The sequence below is a fragment of the Phaethon aethereus genome, assembly GCF_964289735.1.
Source record: "Phaethon aethereus genome assembly, chromosome: 6".
In the NCBI taxonomy this organism is placed as follows: domain Eukaryota; kingdom Metazoa; phylum Chordata; class Aves; order Phaethontiformes; family Phaethontidae; genus Phaethon; species Phaethon aethereus.
This window is the reverse complement of record NC_138580.1, coordinates 23,430,248-23,457,225: the sequence shown is the minus strand read 5'-3', so window position 1 is coordinate 23,457,225 and position 26,978 is coordinate 23,430,248. Positions and strand designations below refer to the sequence as shown.

At 40.5% G+C, this 26,978-nt stretch overlaps 1 protein-coding gene across 2 annotated transcripts in view; it reads right to left on the bottom strand.

The window, feature by feature from the left end:
- Positions 1 to 466: 466 nt before the first annotated feature.
- The window catches only part of METAP1D (methionyl aminopeptidase type 1D, mitochondrial), a gene marked incomplete at both ends in the record, with an annotated part of 49,143 nt that continues 22,631 nt past the window's right edge, over positions 467 to 26,978 (bottom strand). For both annotated transcript variants that reach the window (XM_082001140.1, XM_082001139.1), the window contains 9 exons: positions 467 to 545; positions 692 to 770; positions 1,645 to 1,692; positions 2,277 to 2,374; positions 11,027 to 11,190; positions 14,877 to 14,919; positions 15,615 to 15,763; positions 19,173 to 19,322; positions 21,874 to 22,040. In XM_082001140.1, the coding sequence (XP_081857266.1) occupies positions 467 to 545; positions 692 to 770; positions 1,645 to 1,692; positions 2,277 to 2,374; positions 11,027 to 11,190; positions 14,877 to 14,919; positions 15,615 to 15,763; positions 19,173 to 19,322; positions 21,874 to 22,040 (977 nt within the window). The remainder of the gene's footprint in view (positions 546 to 691; positions 771 to 1,644; positions 1,693 to 2,276; positions 2,375 to 11,026; positions 11,191 to 14,876; positions 14,920 to 15,614; positions 15,764 to 19,172; positions 19,323 to 21,873; positions 22,041 to 26,978) is intronic.

Sequence of the window (26,978 nt, the reverse complement as noted above, 5' to 3'; positions counted from 1 at the left end):
AAACTTTTTCCATCCTAGTAGAAGTTACAGCCTGGGAAACAGCACTGTGCTAATTGCGGTGAAGACAAACTGACTGCATAGCTCGGCTATAAAGGGAAAATACTCTGTCCCTCTGTCCTCTCAGCTGTACTGAGACCGTGACATCCCATACGCGTTTGTCCCGCACAGGATTTAGAAGCGAGGGGACCCGTTCTCACCCCAAATAACCCAAACCCTTTGCACTTGCAGGCTGCACATGGCTGCTTCCAGGGTCACAAACAAGCCAAGGGACTTTTATTAACTACTCACCAGGTAACACACAGAAAGGACTATGTCCAGAGCCGACCCCTCAAGCTGCCTTTTCTGTCCCCTGCAGCGACTTATGCAGCACCCATTCCCCACAGAAATTACAGAAACCTCCTCTCTGTCCCGGGTGAAGCTGGAAATCCCAGAAGCACAGCCAGTCCCTCCACTCTTTGCTCCATCTTCAGGCTTCTCCCACCAGTTTAGAGAGGATTTCTGCTCCCTCGGAGGTAATCACAACGGTGTGTTCAAACTGCGCTGATCTGAAACGCATTTTAGCAGTTAGTTATTAGGGGGCAAAAGTGGCCACCACACCCGTAAAACTCACCCGTTTGTTTTTGTTTTTGGGTTTTTTTTGGCTGTCAGTGATCAGTTCCATGGCTTAGGAAAGATTAAAAAAATCAGGCACCTTTTATTGTCTACAGAAATTGCAGTCCATTTATCCTTCAGAATCTTAAATTCGGGGGATCCTTCCATTATTATCGGCTCTGCAACAGGAAAAACAAAACGTATTCTGAAGTTAGTTGCAGTCCTGTGCGGACTGTGAAGCAAGCAAGGGGAGGTGTCCCAGCAGGTAGCTCTCCTTCTACACAGGTCCCATCCTCCCTGGCCTGCTCTTGCAACACTAAAATGTGAACTAAAGAGGAAGACGAAATACCAAGGTAGGAAGTTGCCCATTCCTCTTTTGTAAAAGCAGGGAATTTTAATCAAGCTTTAATTAAGACCCCGTGGATAATAACCAAAGCACCAACCACACTTAGAAACAGCAGATAGTTTTAAATATTTGAATTTTTTTAAACAGGCCTAAAATGTTCATTAAATCAGTAAAACAACAATTTTCTTATTTCCCTCTAATTGCCGCGCCATTTAGCCAGGCAGCGAGGAAGGGGGCTTTTCCCCCGGCAGCTCTCCGTGAGGGCTATCTAGCACGCTGAGCCTGCGGGCGAGGTTCCGGCTGCCGGCGCTGCAGTCCCCAAAGCCAAGCGGCAGCTCTGGCAGGCAGCGGATGACACAGGAGCCACCAGGCTGCACCCCATCCCCTTCATCCTCCACAGGGAGTCTCCGCCTCGCCAAAAAGATGTGTCAAATATGCCATTTAATAAGACTTATAATAAACATTTCGTTTGATAAGTCTTATCATTTGGAAGGTATTTCACCTAATTGGTTCCTTAGTGCGTTTTGGGTTTTGTTTGGTTTGTTTTTTTTTTTAAATCATATTTTAATCTGCTTCCTGAGGGGTCAGTGTCGCCGACATCCCCGTATCTGTATAGGCATTTCTACACCCCAGTAATGAAATGGTACGGAACTGGGTTGCTGCGCGTGTGCTTTTTTGAAGAAAACCGACGCAGAAGAGTTACTAACCTATTGTGAACGCCATTCCCTCTTCCATTAACAAATCACTGTCATTGGCTACAAAAGAAAATAAAAACGCGTTTATGGCTGTTTGGGCTTGATTTTTTTTTTTTTGTTTTGTCTTTAGTAAACACAACCAGCACTTGGTTTAAACCCCTCTGGGCTCGCAGGTACCGTGCACGCTGGTCCCCGCTATGAACCGGAGCACCGGCCGAAAGCGGGACCGCCCCGACGGCGGCTCCTTCCAGGCCGGGCACGGGGGCTTTAACGTTTCAGCGGCGATCTTTCTTTGCCCCGTGGACAAACTTTGCCGCAGCGCCGGTCGAGCGCGGGCGGGACGCGGGGACGCGGCGCTCGGCGGCTGCCGCCCGCAGAGGGGCGGGGGGGGGGGGCGGTCCGCGGCGCCCAGCTGCCCCGACGACTCCCTTAAACGAGCGGTTTATCCTCAAAAATACCCGCCCGACTCTCAGAAAGCGAGGCCGGGGCTGCCCGCCGGCTCCCCAGTGCGGAAAGCCCCCCTTCCCGCCGGCACCAGCAGCGTGGGTGGGTGCGGGGGACTCCACTCGTTTTACCCCCCTCCTCCGGAGACACTTCATCGCCGGCGGCGGGGGGCGGTGGGTCGAGCCGGCGGGGCCGCTTACCGTGGTGCCACACCTCGGGATGCCCGTGGAAGTACGACCCGATGCCGTGGCCGACGAAGGACGGGCACACTTGGAAGCCGCCCCGCAGTGCCACAGAGCTGCGGGGCAAAGAGGACGCCGTGAGGGAGCATGCCCGTGCCACCAGCCCCGCTAGCTGTCCCCGGACCCCTGCCACGGCACTGGTACCGGCCGCGGCACCACCCGCCTCCTGCGAGCTTTCAACCCCGCCCCAGAGTGCCGGGTCACCACTGTGCGCCCGCTCAGAAAGACGGCAGCCATCATAGCTACCACCGGTGAACCATTGTTAGGTTCCAGAGTTAACACGCCTGCCAGCAGAGGCTGGTAGCTCCTCTGCCAGCCCTACTGTCTAAGGAAGATGGCAGCATGTCGTCTCCCTGTTCGATGGAGGGTAACCTTTTCCACAAGCACCCTGGGAACTCATTTTAACATGGGACAGCTAAATGGCAGCCAAGTTGCTCAGTTGAGGCCCTAGCACACTGCCAAACCGCAGCCTTCACCAATAGGTGCAGAGCCCATGTTGGGCTGCGTACCCACTGCCTGTACTGGGTTTTCTGCAAGGAGAAGAAGGTCCTGCTGCCAACAAGGAGAGTTAAGAGCCTTACCCTCTTCCCTTTTGGAATACCGCAAGCATTCATAACCAAAATGTATTGCAACTCCAGCAAATCTATTCACGCTAATTAATGATGTATTTCTAATGAACCCACCACCACCACCATAGCAAAACCAAATTGTAACAATTACGGCATTTCAGTTCCGCTTGGAAGATCTGTCCTGTCCCTTGTGGCCTGCCTTGGCCGGGGGGAGTGTGTGTGTGTGTCTCCCAGAGGTGCCTGCAGGAACATGTCCCAGCACCGATCCTTACTCATGCTGGGAAAACAAAGTCCTACCCTGACCCCTAAAAACCTGAGGGCCTGGAGATATGTGGGGTGCTGGGCCACCCCATGTCTGCAGGCTTCACTGTCATGCTCTACCCGTACTCAAGCAGTGTTGGAGGCAGTGGTGGAGGGGGGGACTTGAGGCAGCTCAGCCAAGAGGGCTGCCCACATCCCAAACAGAAATGTGTGGAGACTTGGGGGGACCTGGGGGTGGATTAGAAGTGACAAGAAAGCTATCCCTGTCCCAGCATATCATCCCCACACTATTTCTAAAAGCAGACAGGAGCAAGACAGGAAGGCACTTAGCCTGAAAAGATTTTGCCTACCACATTAAAAGCTTGATTTGTTTGTTTTAAATTAAGGTAGGCACTTAAAAAATTCAGGTTTGCCTGTATTTACACCCTAACAAATGCTTTCTCAGAGGTTTGACTACAGGTGGAAAAGCAGAAAAGTTAAGAGACTCAAATAAAGGTGTAAGCTCTCACAGAAACTAAAGCATGTTAAACCCTATGGGGAGGCTCTTGTTCAGGTGCAAAGTGGCCTCAGCTTGCTGTACGCAGTAATCCCTTTGCACACCAGGCTTCACAGACCCTGCAATGCTGGTTCCAGTGCCTGTGGGTCACCGTCCCAGAATTTAATGCCACTGCAATCGAGGGACATGGTGCTCCACCATGTCAAAATGGCAACAAGAGAGGAGTTGTGTCAATGGTTAATAATGCTGCAGTGTTCAGAGCTTAAAACCACATTTTAACAGGATTTGTATATTAGCTTTTAACCACCCATTGCCCTGATACAAAGACTCATCACATTTCTTTCATTAACTCTGGAGAAGAATGGAAATTTAAAGTTTAGCTGCCCCCAAACTCCTAAGCACTGGAAAAGAAGGTTACTGATAAGGTTAGAAGTTGGGCTTCACTTGGTTGTATTCAAAGTCCAGGCTTTTACTTTATACATCATTTATATGGAAAAAAATCATGAAGGTTTATGCCACAAAAAGTCCTACTAGAGATGGAAAAGACTTTCTCTCCTGACTTTCTATCACATCACCCACATCGGGGTCAGAGACTCGGCCCGCTGGCTATGATGATGCTGAAGGCCAAGGAAGAAGGACAGGGAACAGGGAGGAGTTAGAAAGCCAGATCACTCAGAAACATACACAAAATGGAACGGAAGACCTCCAGTGACCAAGCCCAGAGCAATGCAGATAATGATTCCTATACAGGTGAAGCGATTCTCTGAAGAGTCCATGCAACATGTGATAAGCTTTTCATTCACCTTCTTCTGCAAGTCTTTTTGCAAAAGCATGAACAATCCCACTGACTATTCAGCTTTGCCGATGTCCTTACACGGTATCCCTGCCCACTGAAAGAACATGGTCATTTTTTGAGATGTTTTGTATTCTTACAGGATTTTTCCTCCCAAAAAATCCATCTTCTGTAGCCAGACAGAAAGCTATTCTTCCAAGCACCACGCTACATACTCTCCTGCGGGCAGGGGAAGCGCTCGCCCCAGCACTCGGCTGGCGCCGAAGGTGGTGGCAGCAGCTGCGTGCTGGGCACCGGGCACACGAGCGCTGGCGCACACAGCGAGCGCCGGGGCACACAGAAGGCAGTGTTAAGACAGTATGCCGTCCTCATGCGGTGAAAGCAGCGGTTCTCGTGCATTTCAGTGGTGAATTCTGCCACTTTCTTGCCAAACAGCTTGAAAACAACTCTGTTGGCATCAGTATCTCAGTGGTTACTTGTCGGTGATCAAAATAGGGGATCTTGGAGGTCACAGGGCTTTGACATCTGCACTGACAGACGTCTGTGCCTCCCCTCCTTCCCAGTGAATAATATCTACATACAGAGCTTGGGTATTCTTTACATAAAATGTAATGTGACCAACGAACCTGAAGTGACATACAGAAAACCTGTGGAGAAAATAAGCTGCAGGTACGAAACTCAGCCACGTTCAATTTGGTTTTAGTATTTGCATATGCTTCAGAAGCACCTTACGGGGAATTTCACTCCACAACTACTAGCTTTACTTTGGAGTATTTAAAAAATCCTAGTGAGCTCTTATATCCTTGTGGAGTTACCATAGAGCACCCAGCTTTCATAAAAAGCAAAGCTACCAACCCCAGCTACAACTTGCAGAGGTAATCTTGTAAACGTAGATGGACACGTTGGCTGTAAATGCTGCCAGGGAGGACTTCGAAACAGCTCTGAGAAGAATGCATTGAACTGTTGATCTTGGTCAGCCTCTCTGGCCTGCAGGATTCCCAGACCATGGAATCTGATTAAAAAATCAGGATGCCACAAAGCAGAGCATTTTTGCCCAAGTTTGATATTTGCTGCTGACAACAGCTCAACATTGCGGTCTCGCTGTCTCATTGCCCAGCTCAGGATCTGTCAGCGGTGGCCTTTCTTTCCAGCCTTCCCTGGAAGGCAACCTTACAAGATTGCAGCCCCAGCTCCATGCGCTGCTCCTTGCAGACAGGCAGTGTTAAGATCGGGCAGCCGGAGCAGTCCTGACTGCGAGTGGGAAACAGTGAAGGTGGGAGGCAGGAGTAGGCGCGGCTGAGCTGGGCTGCCTGGCATCTGCCGTGGGAAAGGAGAGCTGCAGTGCTGGGTGGATGTGCCAGGCTGCCAGTTCCCTTCAGCTGTGGGGCTTCCCCCAGCCGAACTACTTCCAGAGCAAAGGCTGGGCCAGCAGAACCACACCACACTGACAGCATCAAGAAAGAAAAGAAAGATTCTTCAGAATAATAATTGTTAAAAATATCCATTGACAACATTTATCATCACACATTTTATTCCCTGATTGTTGTACGCTTGGGCAGATGTGAATTGGATAGGATTAAAAGCATAATCATTTAATGAGCCTAGTACTTGATTTTATGTTTCGCTGCCATGTGTTCCAGCCCAGTGGCTGCAGAGTCAAGAGTACCTGCAGTGCTGCTCCTCTTTTGCTGATGGCAAAGAGTCTGGCATCAGGATGGACCGGCAGTGGCCCAGCTGGTAAAAGGAACATCACGGAGGGCCAGGCTGTCCACCTAAATCCATAGGCAGAGCCTCTCATATGGTGGTATCGTGCTTCTGAGAGTGGACAGAGACAAGGAGTTGGGTGTCAGTTCTCTCCCGAGCATCCTCTGCCCATGTTGCCAGACAACAGCTAGTTCTCCAAAAGGAGGGATAAGCGTGGGGACACGCATTGCTGTCCTGCCAGCAGCCCAGCAGGGAAAATGCCACAAAGCAGCAACAGGCAGGACCGACTCTCTACAAAGCTCTCCCTGATACTCTGCAGCCTCCCCGGTAAGGAATTCTTGGGTGAAGGGGATAAGCCTCTCTTGCTAAGAAGCTGAAAAGCAGGTCGTAGGAGTTTCCCTTGGGGGCTGGCCCTGCGCAGCTGCTAGCCTCTAGGAGAGTCTGTGGGATAACAGGCATCCCAGCTCCAGAGGAAAAACCATCCATTCAGTCTTAGGACTGGAACACCCATTTTTTTGGCGGGAATGAAAACCACCCCAAAACCTGCATTTTATTTTCTTTTTACCAAATTTTGTCACTTTTTCCTCAAGGTTCAGCATTGATAGCAACTGCGTCTCTGGGCTCTTGGTGGCACCAGGGAAGACAAGATGGCACATGCTGCTTTGTCACCCAGGCTGAACATCCTGGTGAACCGATTCCCAGCCAGGGACGCTTCTCCCGCAATGCTGGCTTCTCTTCCCAAGGCTGAAGCTTTACCAACAGTGGTCTTGCAGAGCAGCATGACATAAATGGCTGAAGTTGGTAAACAAACCTGTCTTATGCTTCTGGGCAGCAAACACGCTTGAGAAACACTGAAAGCAGTAACAGACCCATGATAATTGTTTTCTTACTTAAGGATCCATTTGAATGCATTTTTTTCTTTTTAATGAGAAGTAATCATGTTTTTCTTAGATACCTTGTTAGCAAAATGATGACTGAATGGCGTATTTGCCTTTTTTTTGTAATTCTTGAAAACAGCACCAGACTAAACTCGATTTGCTCATGATAAAAATGCTATTTTGAATAGTACCATATTATATAATTTGAGAAATCTCAAAATTCTACCAGGAAAATATGAAAGTATTTTTCTCTTAAATAGTAATCCTAGACTGAGGGAATGCACAAGTTCAGGGATTCCCTATAATGACAATAAATGTTGAGGTATAATTAGTAGTATTTTTTTGAAAGCCAACAATTGTTTTTTGAAAGAAAGGTACATTTTAGTTTCAAACTGGAACACAAATTACTGTATTTTTCTTACAATAGTGCTGAACTTTTATTTGAGGTTCTCTGTTTCTGAAAGCAGACATGATGGATTGAGATAAAAGATAATTTATTGCAATGCTTACTTTCAAGTGCGGAGAGAAGCAGTGTAATTGTAATTTACAGTAGCTGTCAAGGAAAATCTATCACAGATGACATTAAAATGACTTATTTTGCCTGAGCCACTTATTGTTTAAATGTGCATAATCTGATAGAAACAGATTTTTTTAAAAATCTGCTTTATATTGTTCTAAATTAATATCAAAACATATACTTATGAGTTAAACATTTTAAACCATTTATTAATACTTTAATCGCTACTATTTTTTCCTAGGAGTTGGAAATTGGTTTATTTAACAGTATCACGTCTACATTTTTTAACTCTCTACACTCACAACACTTCCACATCCCTAAACTCACTGTCTAAAAAGCAGATTTCAAACTAGATTTGTTTCTGTCTGAAAAAGAAGTGTCAGAAATGGTAGAAGAAAATGGAACATAGGGCCCAATTCTGTTCCCACTGGAGCTGACTGACAGTTTTGCCACCACCTTCAATAAGAACAGGTTAGCAAAGATTCAAATTCTTCCAAGTGAAGTAACTCACGAATCCATGCAATCTCTTATGTGCAACTTGTAGCTGATGGGAGAAGGAACCCAGTATTTCATATCCACGAAATACCCAGTGTCAGCTACCGAGCTTCCATAACAAAGACTGTGTTAGAATACTGAATGCAAACTTACCTCTGCAATATAATTATTCCCAAACCTATTGTAAAAAGGAAATATTCTGATTATTTGTGCCTAAGATATGTTCTGTGTATCATTTGAGCACCCTTACAGGAATACTGATGAAAGAAACCCAAACACATTTCCATTCTAATGCGCCTAAATGTTTTCAGCTTGTGGGTGCTTGTTCTCAGGTATTTATGATATCTAACTCTCCTGAAACTTAAGATTTTGATGCAAGTATGTATTATATAGGTCTGTCTGCATGCAAATATCCAAAGACGAATAACCAGAAACACACAGCTTACCAAATCAAGGCAATCTTTCAGCAGAGGCAGTGTTAAAGTAATTCTAAACAAATGAGCACATTTAAAGCGTCGACACAATAAAATCTTGAGAAATAAAGTTAATGACCTGCTATTTCATATGTAGTTTTGAACAGCTACTAGCTTTGATTAATCTGCTTTTCAAAGGGGGCGTTGACTATATATTTACACTTTGCAAGTAAACTGACCTCCGTACCAACACAGCAAAAATCCAATGTCACATTCAATTCTGTTCTTTTTCTTCTTATCTTTTTTTTTTTTTTTTTTTAATACAGCTAGAATTAATGTAGTGAATCTGTAATGAAATGCATTATCCTGCATGGAGATTTATCAGATTTTCCAACTGAATGCCATGCTTTGCTAGCACTAGCTGGAGTTCACCTGCATGTTGGTGTGGCGTGTGGCTCTTTTTTGTAAAGAGTTAAGTTGAACACAAAAAAAGGGAACAAAGGTCAGCACCCAGCCGCCACTTGAATGTGAGATTTTTCTTTTTATTCCCCTTGATGTATACTAGGCTCTGTGTTATTAGTCTTAATGATGGAAAATTGTAGTGTTGATACAAATCTTTTTTTCAAAGTAGTAGGCGGGAGCTCCATTTGTTAGTAAGTTTTTTTGTGACTAAAAGCCACGGACAGTACATTTATGTAGCAGTAAAAGGCCTAGATGCTCTTTCCATAGCAGAGCTAATTATTCCTACTGTGACCTTACTGATCTACCCTGTTCCTAGTACATCTCATCTGCACGCCTGTTCCTCTGTGTAGATGGTGTCAGAGAATATGAAAAACCCTATAATGAAACCATTTTCATGATGGAGAAAGGCTACTGGAGTTGCACTTGCTACAAAGAGGCTCAATTATATGAGTAATTGTGATAATTTTCTACATTCATAGCCTTCAATGGGGAAAAAAGAATGAGAGCCACAAAGGAAAATTACTTTAACAAGAAAGTACAGAGAGTAAAAATGGAAGAAGAGACAAAAAGGGGGAAAAAAATAACCAGAAAAAAAGTTTAAAAAATAGATCTGGAGGGAGGAATAGCAAGACAGGGAGAACAACAGAAATGCTCAAAAAGCCTATGTGCAGCTGTGTTGCACAATTAAATTGAATTTTTTTTCTGCAGTTGATGAATGTGACTACTGCAAATGTGCCTCTGTAGTTAGCTATCATTTGTTGTTCCGTGACAGGAAAAGGATAATTACCTCTCAGAGAGAATCAAAGGCTGACATGCCCTTTAGACACAGCCATGAATGCAGAGCTCGATAGAATGCTTGAATAAGAATCCAGTGTTCTGTGCCCCCTTCTACTCAAGAATAAATTTTGTTAAAATGCAAGAGCACCACCAGTAAATTTGTTGAACCCTAGGTGTTCAAAAATATGAGGTGCATCTATCGACTCATCCCATTTGCAAAAATAAAACTACATTTTGAATTCACTTCTATTATATTCATGGACAGTAAGATAGTGAGATATGCATTAAATTTCTTTTCCCAGTAGGGGTCTGATTCAACATTTCCTATGAAAGAACAGAAAGACACTATCCTTTTTCTCCAGGCTAGTTAGCCTATAATTTAAAACTGTCAAAAACACAATTTTATACAAAGTCTTCAATAAAAGCTTCTCAGATATAACCCAAAGAGGTTTTACTAAAGTTTGATTCAGACTCTGTTACAATATTTTTAAAGCTATAAATACATCTAACTGATATTTTGCCGTTCTCTTTCTTCCTTAAAGTATTTGAAGATTTACAAAGAAAAAAAGGCAGCATCCTTTCAAGGTGACTAAGCCTTGCAGCTTTTAAGTAATCAGAATGTATTCAATAGCATGTTGAGACTGTTAATAGTCCAGCGAAGTATTGCTTAATGAAATGTATATGATATATGCCTTTTTTTTTTTTGGCAAACATTTTAAAATTATCCATAGGTACCTTCAAAAAACTAAGCCTTATTTTTATTCAAAACTGCCAGCAGAAGAAGAGTCGTGACTGCATTTATGTGAAGGCTAGAAGAGATGCAAAATAGGGAAAAAATCTTTGAATGTGAGCTCTTTTTTCCCTGTGATGTTAGCATGCACCGCTCTTTGTAAGATCAGAAGTTCTCAAGTTAAATATTTTTGTACTTTTTAAACAAAGAGACTTATTTATGTTGACTAATTCCTTTGTCACTTTCGTTACTGCTGTACAACGAAAACAATGGTTTGTAACCTTACATTGTTAAGACAGATGTGGCGTGGTTTCACACACAAATAAAAAATAAACAAAAATCCACCGCAAATTACATCTATTAATTTAAAGCTACCATATGAATATCTTTGACTCTTTCTACAGTTATCTTTGCCGACCCTAGTGTAATTCACTTAAAAAAAAATAATCTCTCTTACCCAAGGAACAACATTATAGCTTGGCAGTTCACATACTGATATCAGACCGAAATGATGGTTTTGAATCATAAAACATGTCATCAGCTTTATACTAAACCACCAATAACCTTTGTCCCACTTGCCAGCCCTCCCTTTACTTGTCAATAAAAGGCTTACCTGATTGTGTTTCCAATTACAGAGAAGGGAGCCCCTGGTCTGCAAGCTGCAATTGCTTCATCTCTACATTTCCTGGCAACCTCCACTAACTTTTGACCAGATTTATCCACATTGCCCACCAAAAACGTTTCAGAAGTGTCACCATGGTAGCCATTGTAATACACCTAAACATATGCAGAAATGTAAAGACATTTTCTCGTTTTGCTTAATTAAATCCATTCTTTCTAGGAACGAGCTATACATTGCAACAGGATAGACTGCGGTTAAGCTGTATTTGTGAAAATGAGACCGGAAAAATGAAACGTTGCAGGGAGGGGAAAAAAAAATTGTGAAAGACTGCAAGGTGCACAAGGGCTGCCAATTAAAAATTCGAGAAAAGCAAAAGTTGTGCATCGCTGCCCAGCAGTACACCAGATGATGACATTGCTCAGCTACAGGACACGAGGCTAACTGGGCTGTATGCGAGTAGACAGGTGGGGGCCGTCCACGGGCTGAAGCCCCTGTGCTGGCCGTGGGTCCTGGGGGACCCACTGACGGCTGGTGGGGAGACCCGTCCTTCCGTGGCCAGCATCCCCGGTGGGTTTTGAGGTGATGCTGTGCACAGCTGGGCGAGAGGCACATGCTGCTGCCAACATCCAGAGGGAGCCCTCCGGAAAGCATGGGCCAAATCCAATGCCTGCCATTGCATGTTTTCTTTAATCTCATTTTTAAACTACAATGTGGCATTAACATTGCATTTTACTTCTGAATTCCAGAGATGAAATTTGAAAGAGAATAAATGTACTGTTTTGGCACTGCAAATTTTCACATGCTGAAAATGTAGCACCCTGTTGAATTAATTACGTATTGTCTTTTTTTGTTTGGTTTTTTTTGGACATTTCATAGTTTTTAAACCTTAGCTGTCCAGAAATTCTCTGCCAGGCACAGGAAACCCTGGCTCTGCACTATGGAGCTCTGCAACACCCCCTTAAAATGGGGTTTGCAGCTCTGCAGTATGGCAGGCAGGCACATAATCGTAAGACCAAGCCAAATTTCTCTACAGAAAGACAAATGATAATGGTGCACAGTTTTGATGTTCTAAACCCGCCCCCCCCCCCCAGCCAGTGGGCAACTATCCTTCTAGGACTAATAAGTCACAAAGCTTGAAGTACTGAACTTTTGCCACTGGCAAGCTATTTGTGAAAGACAGACTCACATCCTTTTTTGGTCAATTCCAAACTTAAAAAAAAAAAAAAAAAAGGAAAAAGAAAGGCTACAGAGAGTTTATTGCAGGGCCAGGTTTGTGTTTGGGCAGAGTTGTGAAGAAAATGCAGGCAGTTGTTAGGTGTGAGGAGTATTTTAAAGAAAGGTGAGTGTCAGCAAGGGCCCAACTGTGTTGCCACTGCTCTGGCACAAAGTGGCTGCGGTCCCCTGCTCTACACCTTCCTCTGCCAGTCCAGACTGCCACTAAATCTTTTTTTTAATGTCATGCTCATTGGGCAGGTTTTAATCTAGCTAGTTCATATTTAAACTTAACTAGTTCATTTTTAGCTCAAGCAAGTACAACACACAAAACCCCAGCATCAAACATCATCATCCTGGAAAAACAAATACAGATTTAAAACACAGGAGAGCTTAAAAATAATAAAAATAATATTTACTGCAGCCCATCAACTGCAATTACACATTTTTGATGTTAATAAGCTACAACCACAGCAACTGTAACACACTAATTCCTTAAAAGTCAATGAAAGAACCAACTTGTAAGAAACATTAACCTGGTAATGGCAGGCTGAAAATTGCACTATGCTGAGGATTCAGTGATGGATAATGGTTTTGTTTCTAGACTAAAACACATTTTAAAGGCTACATGATTCAAGCCAATAAAATCTGTATTTCATCTATGAAGTTCTACTATCTTAATTGTGCAAAAATGGATTTTTTCTTCAAATAATGTGTACATAGTGTGAAGTGTTTACACTTAATAACCAGACCAATATTTAATAATTTTATAAAGCCTGTACACAATTGTAAACAATTTGTTGTGAATTATTTACTTTGATTTGTATTCTGTCCACCTGTGAAACATCTCAGTTTTGCTCATTAAAGGTAAGCTAAAATATAATCAGCAACGCTGTGAAGTAATACTTTTTCCTCAGATATTTTGGAACTGAGCAATTACCAAACACAGCACAGTTCAGTTTTAAATTATAAAAAAAATCTTGACGAAGATAATCAGCAATTCCCATCCTTGCAGGAATCTTCACATTCACAGAAACTTCAAGACTTATTTTATTTTATGAGGGTAGACAGAAAACATACAAAAATATATCTTCAAAAAGACCACTAACGTTTAGTCAGACATTATTTGTAAAGCAGAGTGGACAAAATATGCACACCATGTTAATATAAAAATGTTCGGGTTAGTTTATAATGAAAAGTATCTGCAATAAGAACCTACACTTTTTTTTTTAAATCTAAGGAGACATTATTATCCTGACAGATAAACCAAACAAAAAAACGTCCAATTGACAAATACAAAGAAACCAGATGTTAAATCCTTTGCTGTTGCAAACATATTTAGTCTAATAAAATGAGCAAAGCTACACCAGTCCACCACAATAAAAATTTAGGCCAAAAATATACTTTAAAAATGATAGATCACACTGTGTAAACCTGATAGTCAGAATTCTACAATTAGAAAGTATGGAGATGGGGAAGAATTTAGTAAGATTGAAAAAACCCAACAAACTCAGTTTTGGATCACACATGAGTATACCATGGGAAAAAGGTCACTGACCCTAATTTTAAGAGAAAAAATATTTTAGAAAGCTTGAATCTCATGCTCAGAGGTAGGTCTGCTGGAGGTTTCTTCGTTTCTGCCAGTATGAAATTTGGGCCCATGGAAAATAGTATCAAGTTACCAAGAGTTTCTTTAATGATTAAAAAAGCTTGTTTTTATAAGATGTTACTCCCTTGTTTGTGACATACTATTTCAAAATAATGGTGGGATTCAAAAGACATCTGTGTTCTCATTAGAAATAAATTGCACTTTGGGAAAATAAAAACATGCACAGTAAAAGAAAAAAAAAAGCTTCTGAAAGAGATGAATAATTTTTTTTCCCAAATGAAACGAGAATTAGGTTTCTAGTTTCCATACTTTCTTGGTCCTAAAAAAATGGAGCCAGTGTTTATTTAAATAGCTATAATTGACCATTCTCTGGAAATATTAAGTCACGGTTATATCACACTATTTCTGTTTCTGCGCAAAAGGTTCAGGGCTTTTATACCAGAAATGGAACACAACACTACCTTCGGGGATTTTAATAAATGTAGGGAACACTGCTAGCAAAAGAGTTGCTGTCCAAATAGACTGACATACACAGGCCAATGTAGCCTCTAATGACAGAGTAAGATAATGACAGGCCCCACTCAAAATCAGCAGGAAGAGGAAGATCAATCTTGGCAGAGTGAAGGAAAAATGCTGGCTTTCTTCATGTTAGCTCATCTCATACATATCTATCTTCAGCTGCTGCCCAGTACTGTGGTGCTCTGCATTAACTACACAGTGGATCAATAACAATTACACCTTCTCAAAAACATGACACATAGCAGGATTGGGTTGACATTTCACTTAGGCCAACATTGATCTCAGTGCATCTGATTCCAGTCCTAAATTCAAGTCAGGCCTGGGTCTAGCTGGAATAAACACACAGTTAAAAACAAAAAAGGAAACCAGCTGCTTGTGCCTTGGCTCAGAAGTAAACAGCACATCCATCTGTGCATCCCCCATCTCCAGTCCACTATTCTTCCTGTTGCTACTAGTGATTCTAAAGTTGATCAAAGACTATTTTTTATATGAATTACTCACCGTGACATCAATGTTGATAATATCTCCATCCTGAAGAGGTCGACTGAAACATAAACAGAAAAAAAAAAAAAAAATGGTGACAGACAGTTCCCAGCAAAGGGAATATAAGAATAAACACCTAATGACACATACATAAAAAATCAGGGGGCAGATATTTTGTGATGGACAAAGGCAGAGGCAAATGAATAACCATTTTTAATGTTCAGCTCTCACTACTTAGAGAACAAGTGTAGCTGAATATAAAATAATGAGAAACAACTACCAGAAAAACATGCCACCACCTGAAAAAATCTACCATTATATTTATTCTTTTTCTCTCACTAGGGTTCATATTTTACTTTGTGAGTAGCTGAATGTATTGCAAATAAAAAAAACCAACCAAAACCCAAACCCACATGAATTCAAATCTATTTATTCCTTACCCTATACTTATTCTGCTGGAGGGAAAAAAAAAAAAAAATCAGACTGTACTGATTCCCCCTTCCCCCCCAAAATTCTAAATGCATTATGCTATTTTTTTTAAAGTATCTGGACAAACAGGAAAATATTTTTTTTCCTACTTCACATACATTTCTATAACATCTATCAGCATCCTATGGTAACATGATATGCATCTGCAATAGGTCTACATATGACATTTAGTAATGATGAAGTATGTTCAATATTAAACACAATTTATTAATTTCAGTTTTAACATTTTCATTCCCGGTGGTAAAATGTATATTATTGGGGAAATACCTGTCAGGAATACCATGACATACCACGTTGTTTACAGAAGTACAAACAGATTTTGGAAAACCTCCATAGCCCAGAGGTGAAGGATAGGCATTCTGTCTGATTATTTCATGATGAACAATGGAATCTATTTCTTCAGTTGTCATGCCAACCTAAAATATCAAACATAACATCCTGTTAAAAAAGCAAAGATAGTTTCTCATGTTTATTGAATGCGATTGCAGCCAAGCGTTTCAATGAAATCTTGGATGTTTCAAATACACTGTTTTGATACAAGACACTAAACTGATATACTTTATTGATATATTGGACCTTTTTTTAAATTAAAGAGAAAAAGGTTTTAAATAAAGCATGCAGTAGAAACGTGCACTCAAAGGTTCCTAGAAAACCTAAAATACTGTCTACTTACTCTCTGTTCTTTTTTCCACATTTGCTTTCTTAAAGACACCCATTTTCCATGGCATTTTGTTTCAGTAGCAGCTATAAAAATGTCTGGTTTCAATGCTTTCAGTCCTTTAATATTACACAATATTACTTTCCCTTTTTATTTGTAAAAGAAAGGATCTTAATCCTTGTAACTGCCCAGTACATAATGTACTTGTGCCTTTTATGAAATTGTTTTCCAAGTATTCTTTAATTTTATAAAAGATTTAAATATTTGGCTTCATATCTTGAGGATATTCTACTTAAAGTTGCCATAGCCTGGATGATCACAGTGAATCTACAAGCGCTTATCCATCATTTTTAGAAATCTTCATTTTTATGCTTGATGTTTTCTAGATTAATGTTTTTCTCACGATTTTACATATTAAAAAACCCCTCTCATAAATCATTCAGCCATTTCTGAGTATCCATGGAGTGGAAAATGCACACGCTTACAATAATATTCTTCTCGCTTTTCTTTTGGATCAACTCTGTGTCTGGAATGGTTAGAGTTGAAATTTGAAATTTGGTAGGGAAACCTCCCTCATTGAGAAGAAGTGCCTTTGAGGGTTCCTCTGCAAATTGATTTTGATTTGAATGAGTTTTGAGCCTTTGAAAATCATACTTTGTACACATACACTACAGTGGCTGTGATTTTGGAGGACTTTTTAGTAGCACGTGGAATATAGGCAGGCTGTGGCGCAGGAGGCATACTTACCCATATATCGAAATATTCGGTGATCATGTACAGTGAATACAGCGGACTGCACTTGTGTACTGTGCTGAAGATAAAACCAGATCTATTTGCTCAGCTTGCATCTTACTCAGCCCAAAAACGTGGCTGGGCAGATGAGGAGCGATGAACCCACTCAAGACCAGGACTTGGGGTTACTGTGCAAGCCCCCTGCTTTGCAGTAGCCATTGCAGCCTCTGCTCTGGGATGGCAGCCGCAGCCCCAGTGTGCTGTCTGTATTGGATACTGCAGCCATTGGTTCTGGGTAAATACAGGTTTGCTGCTCCTGCCTTCACTCACCCATCTATCATCTTCAGCCCATAGACAAACTGAGATGCTCTGTACCAGACTGGGTGCTGCCTGCCGCCGCTCTGCTCCAGGAATTCAGTATGGCTTTTGGACACTCAGCAGACAGATCTCTGCTCTCTGCACAGAAGGCTTACACACTGAGAAGTTCTGCTTTTAACAGTATCTGCTTTACTTTTAAAGGATCTTTTGCTAGCTGGGCAACACTGGGGAGGCACCTACTGCGCACCTCATCCCTTATTTGGGACAGGGCAATCTGACGGTATCTAACGAAATGCTTTCATGTCATAGAATTAGCTCTTTATTCCCAAATCTTTAACTCAAACCCAGGAAATTCTACCATATCTAATACCATATTGTATTTTCAAGTCCCACAGGTAGTAAATAGTAATATCAAAACCACGCTCAGCCCAAACTTTGTCCCTCTGCATCCATGCATTATAATGCACCTTTGTTATACTGTGGGATGTTACTGCCACTAGCTAAGCCACAGACGAGAGCTGGTTTGGAGGGCTGCGTGCAAGGTGGGTTCAGCAAGACAACCGGAACAGGTGGAGGAATGGGGCTCTTCAGATAAAATAGGAACACAGAGTTTACCTTATAAGAATAGCCTAAAAGAGCTCAGTTTGTTTAGTCTGGTGCACTGAAAGCTGTAATAGCTCTATTACTGTGTGAAGGGGACAGGCTCAAGGAAAGGCAGGAAGCTGTTTAACTTAAAGAGCAGTGTTGGCACAAGAACAAATGGGTATAAACTGGCCATGCGCAGCATCAAGCTGGAAAGCAGAAGATGTTCTGTGTCGATGAGGGAGGGTTTTAGAGCATCCTCCCAGTCAGGGAAGCCTTGGCTGAACACTTACTGGTGTAAAAAGGGAGCTCACCCCTTGTCTGCGGTCGACCTGGGCAGCGGTCTCGGCACTGCAACTCCAAGTGCCACGTCCCTCCCAGTCCCACAGATCCTGGTCACATAATTCTTACCTTACACACTTTTTTCCCAAAATGTTCATTACATACATGTAGCGTTTTGCTATTATGTATGACTTGGCACACACTACAAACTGCATCATAGGCTATACCGTGCTGCATATTTTGCACATGATAATAACCAAAGATTATTAGTGAAAAACTGCTCTCACTCATCACACCTTGATCCTTCAAAAACATGTATATGCCCTCAACTTCACAGGAGTAAGTTTCACTGTACTGGGAAATAATTGCATGTAAAGCAGTTGAACATGCATGAGCGTATGTAAGATTAAAGCTTCAGGCAGTTTTGTTATTAGCCACCCCAGCTCCAGAATTAAACCTCTGGGAAAGTGTGACAATAGCCATAAGAAAAATGCACAGTAAACTGGTAATTTTTTTCCCCTTTCAAGTCAATGGCATTGACCTATAGTCCCCATCCATCTCTGCATCTCATAGCTACTCAACCCATTTTACCCTATCTGGTATGCTATTACATGAAATACCAAGGCAAGGCTAAAAAAGCACTCCTTCATCTGCAAAACCTGGTAGTGTGCTCCTCCCAGTACATTATAACTTGGGAGATATCCCAAAAAGCATACTGTAGAAACATTACTGGAAACCCTGAGGCTTTATTATTGATGCACTTTGGAAAACTGTGTGGAATTTGGCAGCTGTTTTTTCCAACAGCAGCTCTATGACTCGTGTTGCGCCAGACCCCATGGGACAGTGAGGGGCTGAAGGATGGACAGGAACGGAGGAGGCAGCCCAGCCCTTTGGGCTTGCACACATGCAGAGCTGGAAAGCAGGATGTACGAGAAAGACGGACCATGAATTGAAAGGAAAAAATGTAGAGTCCCCCTTATGAGAAACTCATGTGATTTGGCACCACCCAGAGCAATATTACGCCTGAGCCAGCAACTCACTCTAAGTACTACATAGGTCCAAAATACAGAAATAATTAAACAGGCATATCATGCATTGAATCAAAAGTTAATAAATCCTTCTTTTTTCAGGATCTAACTTCAGGTTGGATGCACATTAAGGGAAAGCAAGGAAAAAAAAAAGGTGGAAAAAACCCCAAATAACTGAAAGCATAAAAGACATCCAAGCTGTTATGGGACTTCTGTAATTATTACCTTTAAGCCCTTTCCAGCCAGGAGCAGGACATGACGGGCCAATTGACAAGCTTGACGAAGCCCTTGAATCTGATCTTCATTCTTAATTTCTATGTTGTCTCCCCAGTCTGGTACAATGCCTGTCGTCACATAGTCTGGCTTCTTTATGTGCTTGGAGAAAAAGGATTGAAAATGAAGATCAGAAAACTGAGCATGACAATGGGATCATTTTCTCAGATACTGCCTCCTGCTTCATGGCAGCTTGCCCTTTCTGTCGTAGTATCGACCTTCCTAAGCCATCAGGGCAAACCCTCAAGGCTGCCTCAGTATTTCTTCCACTGCCCTTTTGAACTTAACATTGCCTGTTACCACTGACTTACACAGTCTGTTAACCTTCCAGTGTTGAAACCCCAGATACTGCAGCCAATTTCCAGCACAGACAGTTGCAAGTTTTAAAACTGAGAGAAAGACTTAAAAAGTCTTCATTTTCGGTTGCAAAGAGCGGCACATTTTCTACAAAAGGCATCTAAACACTGGAACTGATGGGACAAACATAAAGAATTAAACTCAAAAATTAAACTGATCAAATCCTTAGTTTGTCACCTAGATAAAACTCCTGTTAACTTCCAGGAGATTTTTTTTTTTACTAAAAACCTTAGAATTTAACTTATTTTAATTTAGAGTTTTTACTTATAAATCTAGTTCACATGTTGCCCATTTACAACACTATGCAAGAGTATCTCAATTTGCTGTGTCAAGGAAAAGTGTAATAAACTTTTTTTTCTGCACAGAAAGTTCTCAGCCCTCGTATAGAGGTGAAATTTCACTTCTGATTTTTTTAAACCACAAAAATGCCTTGACAAGTGTATGAACTATAACAAACTAATAGTAACAGTAACATCTTGCACAGAGATGGAAATGCACTTTCTCTCGGAGGGTCCTGGGCTGTTTCACTGGCTGGGGAAGAGCCCCTTTGCCCACCACAGCCAGGCTGATTCTTTGCCACATGGGCCATGGGGCAAGTTTTGTACTGACTTCACAAAATACAGAATCAAGCTGGCAGGCATAAAACAAAGTGGGCACTTGGGATGTACACAACAAGACCATGCAACATCAAGGTGTAGGAGTAAAGCAAAGCGGTGCAAACAATTAGCTCTAGTGGAACTTTCAACAGGAATACTGTTGTTACTCCTACGGGTATTTCACTTCTACTCTGATAAAAAGTGAAACTATTTTTAGTGGATTCATGTCAACAGAATTTCAGATTTACATTTTGTTAAAATTAATGGCATATCAACCCTAACAACATCCTATTGCAGTAGTTTAGGACTTAATTTTGAAGAAAAAAAACCCCAAAACATTTGCTGTATTAGCAACTGCATACACAGCAGCACCCTTGCTTTCCCCTTGGAGGGCACTTACCTAGTAACTGCTGAGACCTGACCCTGCTGACCTGTAAGATTTGTTAAGGAAGAAGCCCAAAGCAGCATACATACAAGTCTGTATACAGTTTCACACCAATATCTTGAAAAAAACCCATGTTATTTCAACATGATTTCTGGCATACTCTGTATGAAGTAATAACTTTGGCCTCAAGTTTTCAGAGTTGAAGAACTGGACTGATTTTTAGATAGTTTGAGAACTCTGATCTGTGAAAACAACTCTTCAGTATGACAATATACTTCTCCCTCTTTATCCTAAAAGAAGCATCTAAATACAAGAGAAAAAAGGTTTTTTTAAAATTTGAAAATATATAAAACATATAACCTTATGTTCTCCCTGCACACAGAGCTTCCACAGCCTCTTAGGCATAAAAGCCCTACATCCAGCATCCTTATCTACTTTCCCATCCAAGAACTTTTTAGTATTTCTGGCCCATGGAAATACTCTGTATTTTGCATAAGAAATCTATAATAAAATTAAAAGTAAAATTAAAAAAAGTACTGATACATATCCTGAAAAGCACTGTTTAGAAAGGGTACTTTGGTTTTCTTTTGGCTAAAGGAAAGATGCTAATCAGTTAATCTGTATGCTGTACTTAAATGGAAAAAAAAAAAGAAAAGAAAGAAAAAAAAAAAAGAAAAAAGTAAAGAAAAAGAAGGAAACCAGAAGTGGAACACATGCTAAAATTGCATGAAAAAGTTCTTTTTGGCTCTGAAGTAAATAAAAATAAAAGCATATGTTGCAAGAAAAGAAAACACTCAGGCAAAGACAAGTTTACAATGTGCAGTGGGGTTGTGGGGCAACTACCAGCAGGTATTGTACGTTCTCTTCCTACATCTGACATAAACAATTAACAAAACCTTCAACCAAATATAAACATTTTTATAATTAACTTACTAGACATTTATACAGAAAAGGGCTCAGATGATCATGAATGATTTCTACTGACTTTTGGTAGGACTGTCTATAATTGTCCAAAACTAGAATCTGGACCCAGAAGTGTTAAGTGTTGACAGATGATTATAATATGCCACATTTATACTACCATAACTGAACAAGCCCCGGGTTTAAACTCCCTAATAATTAGATATGCCACTGCGTTTAACATGGTAAGCAGTTGAAAACGTCTCTCACCAGCGCTCCTATTTCAAATACCGGACCAAGCAACAGGACAGTGATCCAAACCCCCAGCTGTCGGACAATGAATACACTTGATCACGCCTGCAGTCAAACTCTATACTGACTTGAAGAACAGATTAGATAATAGAAATCGCAGTACCTTAGGAACTGGGTGAGCTGGAGAAACCGTGGCTGGCCAGACTATACTACAAGCAGTATTTCTTTGTCCCTGAAAAAAGAAGCATCTTCGCTGTTGATTGCTTGACTGCCTGTGCAGATAGATACGACTGCATGAAGAAAAGATTACGTGGCAGCCAGTCACAGAACCTGTTAAGAGATAAGTTAAAAATGGTTAACATTTTTTTCTACTGCCACATTACAAAATGGAAAGTATGCAAAAAGAAGGGCATCAAACCACAGAACTCATGTAGTAGTCAAGGGTAGTTCAAATTGTTCAAATCTTGTACCATTAGAGAAAGAGCATTAATACCGAGAAGCAAAAAGAACAAAAAACCTCCACAAACAATACTTCAAAGCTTTATAAAATACCAGATCTATTTTGACTTGATGCATTAAAAAGTAGTGTGTGTCAATTCCCCAAAGCTTACAGCCAGGAGTGATGCTCTAACTGGCCCCTGCTTGTAGCCATTTGCACAGCTAGAAGCTGAACTGTTCAAGGCTTGGGGAAATGGTGAATAAGGGACAATAGCAAGAAAAGAGAAAAAAGATTTAATTTTGATTTCAGACAATACTTTCACCTGTATTTCTGCAGAACTGGTCACAGATTTGAGCACAACCAAGTTGCTCTTGTCATTTGCACCAAGACACAAGGAACAGAGTTCAATTTGTCCTGCCTAGCAGGGCAACAGAACAAACTTCAAGAGATATTTTTAATCTTGGCCAAAGGCATTTGAAGGGATTAAAATTTGTAATTGACTTGAAATATTCAAATCAGATTTCCATTTAATTCACATGGGAATTTGGGATGTCAGTTCATCACAGTATTCATTGCTCAAACTTAGTTGTTGGGCAATGACACATTTCACCTCCCTTCAAAAAAGGGGGGGAAAAAAAAAAAAAGAAAAAAAGGGGGAAAAAGGACATTGAGTCCCAAAGGTTGCCAGAGACATCAAAACCAAAATAATGCATCACAGAAGACAATGCTAGCATCAAAACTGGGAAATACAATAAATTCAAAAGGATTACTGACACTGCCCAATTAAACTACAATTACATGTAGTACATATTTCTGTTACAGAAACATTATATAATCTAAACAGAGAGGTTTCTTGAAACATGAGTTTCACATAGTAGTTAATCTGCTTCTGAAAAATGTCATATGTATACAAACACAAGAGCAATCTTTTGTGGCAAGTAACCCATATGAATAATTACTCTTTAGTAAAAAGAAAGTGTTTTCATTTAAACAGAAGTAACTAAACAATTTTATATAACAGAAATTAAGAAATGAGTCTACTACATATTTTGTAACTATGTAAAAAAGATTTTTTTTTTTTAGAAGAGTTTCTTCCATATCTTGTATGTTTTTAGTGTACCTTCCTTTCCTTTGGATGCATTTATCAGGTCCAGATGCAGAAATTATCCTTCCACATGCACACTTGGTTTTATAGACAGCCTTTTTACAGCATTCCATGATATACAGGAGATTTGAGTTACGCACCTTTTTTGGAGCCGCAAAACGGAGAATGAATGAAATAGTTGCATGGGGTTTGCTTTAGAAATGTTCCAAACTGTCTTTTTGCACACTGATCAGTGCTACGTTTGGTTACCAACATCTGAATTTGCACAACATCTGAAAGGTTGTAAAGACTTTTACTCAATGCAAGCAAATTTTTACCATTTTAAAAAATTGTTTATAAGTAATAAGGCAGAATTGGAGACCGAGATCAAGCTCTCAGTATAACCTAGGTATCCCAGTGGAAGTTGCCTGCTTCAGGTGTCTCCATGGAAGTGGAGCTGCCCAGTTAAGAGAGAGTGGATTGATTTGGTGGTGTTTTAATTAACATTTAATCAACAACTTCATCATCTACTGCTTTCCTAGGGTCTCCTTCACAAGAAAAAAATCATCGTGTAATTAAAAAAAATAAAATCTGGGCCATCTAGCCTGCACAATGTATAAGCACATCCAAAGACCCCAAAGTGTCTTAACAAACCCCCTGGCCGGTTTGTACCCATTTCTGGAAGCTGGAAGCACAGAATCAGCTGAGGCAGCAACTTTTGGGACATCAGAAGTAGCAGTCAGCTTGCTAGCAGCTCTTTTACAGAGTGCAGTGGAAGTATCTTGCTCTTACCGCAGCTGAAGGTATTATAAATATATTGAAAACCCACACTCATTGATGTGGTCAGTTAAAGTCTACACGGACATAAATATGTGAACGTGTATTTTAAATGCTCTCCTTGACGCACGGCATGCTGCCCAGGCACCTTGTCTACTGTGTAAAAGTTTAATTGAGGAAAAAAGGTGCGAGTGTGCTTGTCAATTATTCAACGATAAAACTCCAAATGACCCAAATACACACCGTTAAATACATTAAACCAGTTTATATTCATGGGTGCATGCCTATCGACTATCCCACATTCAGAAGGGATACCTTTTTATTTGGAACAAAATTTTTTCCTCTATTCTCCCAAACATACGCTGTAAGTGTTGTCACAAGATAACAGGATAATAAGGTACTGTAGTCTGTTGTTATTCTACTAACTACTCATTACAAACCAGACGCATACAAAAATATCTACTACTTGAACAGGTGAAAAGTGACAACCAAATAAATATCACCATGGTATAATATGACTCCTAAAATACATCGCAAGACTTATAAACACAGGACAACTAAACCTTTATTTGAAATAAAAAAAAAATTGTAACAGAAAACATTCTCCTACAAAGTAAAAATAAAATGAAATAAAATGGCATTAAAATATAATGAAGTTACTGTTTTATAATGAAAATCTGGAGTCCATCCACAGACTTCCTTCCTTAAGAAGGCCTTCCTAATGTCTCCACAGCTCCTTTTATTTTTAAAGCTCCCACATTCACAGCTAATTCGATATAGCAACATCATCAATCACTGAAGACAGGAACAACTGGCTGTATTCTCCGAGTCTGGCTCAGATATTCCCTCCTCCTCATCCCTTACACCTATCAAAGCTTTTCTCAGTGCCTTATTTACTTCTGCAACACTGCTGCTCAAGCACATCCTTTTTGCTAAGCTTTTGTGTATATTAATTACTGTAAGATAGTTCATAAACATGGGATTTGTGCAGCTGCCAGTGGAAACTGCAGCCATCGGAGCGAGCCCAGCGTTTGAAGCCGGGTAGCCTGGAAACACGCCAGCACAGCCAGGATGCAAAGTTGACCCTTTATGTTTTTTCTCTCCCCCAACAGCAAAGCTACGTCACTTGCCACGAGTAACAGAATATTTACTATCAGCTGCAATAAGGAGAATTATTACCAGCGTTACTGAATCAACCAGCAGATACGATGTGCTGAGCACAGAGGATTATAGACAACTGCTCCTCTGACTCGACACTGAATCACACTGTGCGATCCGTACGCACGCATGTCCTGCCGGAGCCGCTGGATTCCTCAGCATACCCTACAGACCTTAATTTGTATAAATATGCACTGTGAGCTTTTGTGAATTACCAGATGAATTTATTTTATGTGGAAATTACATTTCCTTTTTCTTTTAAACAAGTCAGCCAAAGGGGCTGAATATAGAATTCAAGTGTGATGATGGGTGGGAGCGTTTTAAGTGACTGATTTTGCAGTACAATGTGCCCTATATTTATTAGCCTTTTACTCTAGGTCTGTTTTAATTGTTATCTGTTCATGCATGCTGCACTATATAATGAAATGCTCCCATTTCACTCACAGAGTAGAGAGTTTTTTATGTGTATCTCTATTAATGACCCTTAATTAAGTCGATTTTAGTCATTTAAATGTGATTTTCCTCTGGTCAAGAAGTATTTTTCAAGGGAGATGTTGGAAATGAACTCTCACATAAGCCTTTTCCTAATGCTTCTTGTTTAAGAGTTACAGCAATTTATCAGCTACGTTTTCGATGAATGAGGTGTGTGAGAGCCATGCAAAAAACTGCTCATCTACATGATTCATCAAATGTGACTGTTAGCAACCATTTTTTTTGTAATTATTTATGAAAGACTTCAACTTTCCCAGCAATTAGCAAAAATGTTACCACAGGATAAACTTCATGACAGTTGTAAGATACAATAAATACAAGAGTACATCTTAAAAGAGCCAAGAAAGAAATTTAAGGTATTTTAGAATAATTTAGTCATAGTATCAACAGAAGCATAGTACCAAAATTATTTAGGGTTACAAGAAATAACATCCAACCGATTCAGGCAATAAAATCAACTTGCTTTTGATAAAGTAAATCTTACTTAATTTATATGAACAAATAACATCAAAAGCATTGTTCAGATAACTAATTTTTAAATATGTGATTGAATATTTATATATATATTTTTAAACTTAAAAAAAGAATGACCATGGAGATTTTCTTGGTATATATGCATTTGAGGGTAGAACACTAGAAATCATTATTTTGGCTTGTCAGGTTATTTTAATATTATATCATAATTTTGGTTCTTGTGCAAATATTCATTTTGCTGAAACTTCAGAGGAATGAAGTTTAAAGTGAGGTATTAAAAATCAGTATATGTAATGATATGTGGAATCCAACCAATGCAACTAGGTAATATGTATAGCTTTTTACTATTAATTACCAAATGTTCCCATTTTTCAATCCAAAATAATGGCTGTGGTTTGATAGATCTTTACTTGTAATTGTAATTCTGTCTTAATAAAACACTGACTTTGTAATCCCTGTGTTGTAAAGGTACATCCAAGCTTCAAAAATAGGATGGGAAAGATTAAAGGTTCTCTCCAACTCTGTGTAACCTGTGTAGCAGAAGAGGAGCTCACATTTCACAAGCAATAACCTGTGCATTTGCTAAAAAAAAAAAAAAAAAAAAAAAAAAAAAAAGGCAGGGGGGGGAGTGGGAAGAACAACATAGGGAAATGCCTGAGGCAGAAGTTGAAACTGATTGGGCCAAGTAGAAGAACAAGAGCCCCTGAAATTAAACAAAAGCAAATTCATTCTGTTGACAGATGTTGATTACATCAAAGCCACGAAGGAACTTTTTTTCTGTTTCTTTTTTTTCCTTTTTTGCAACTAATACCTCTGCATTTTCTGTACATTAAGGATATAACAT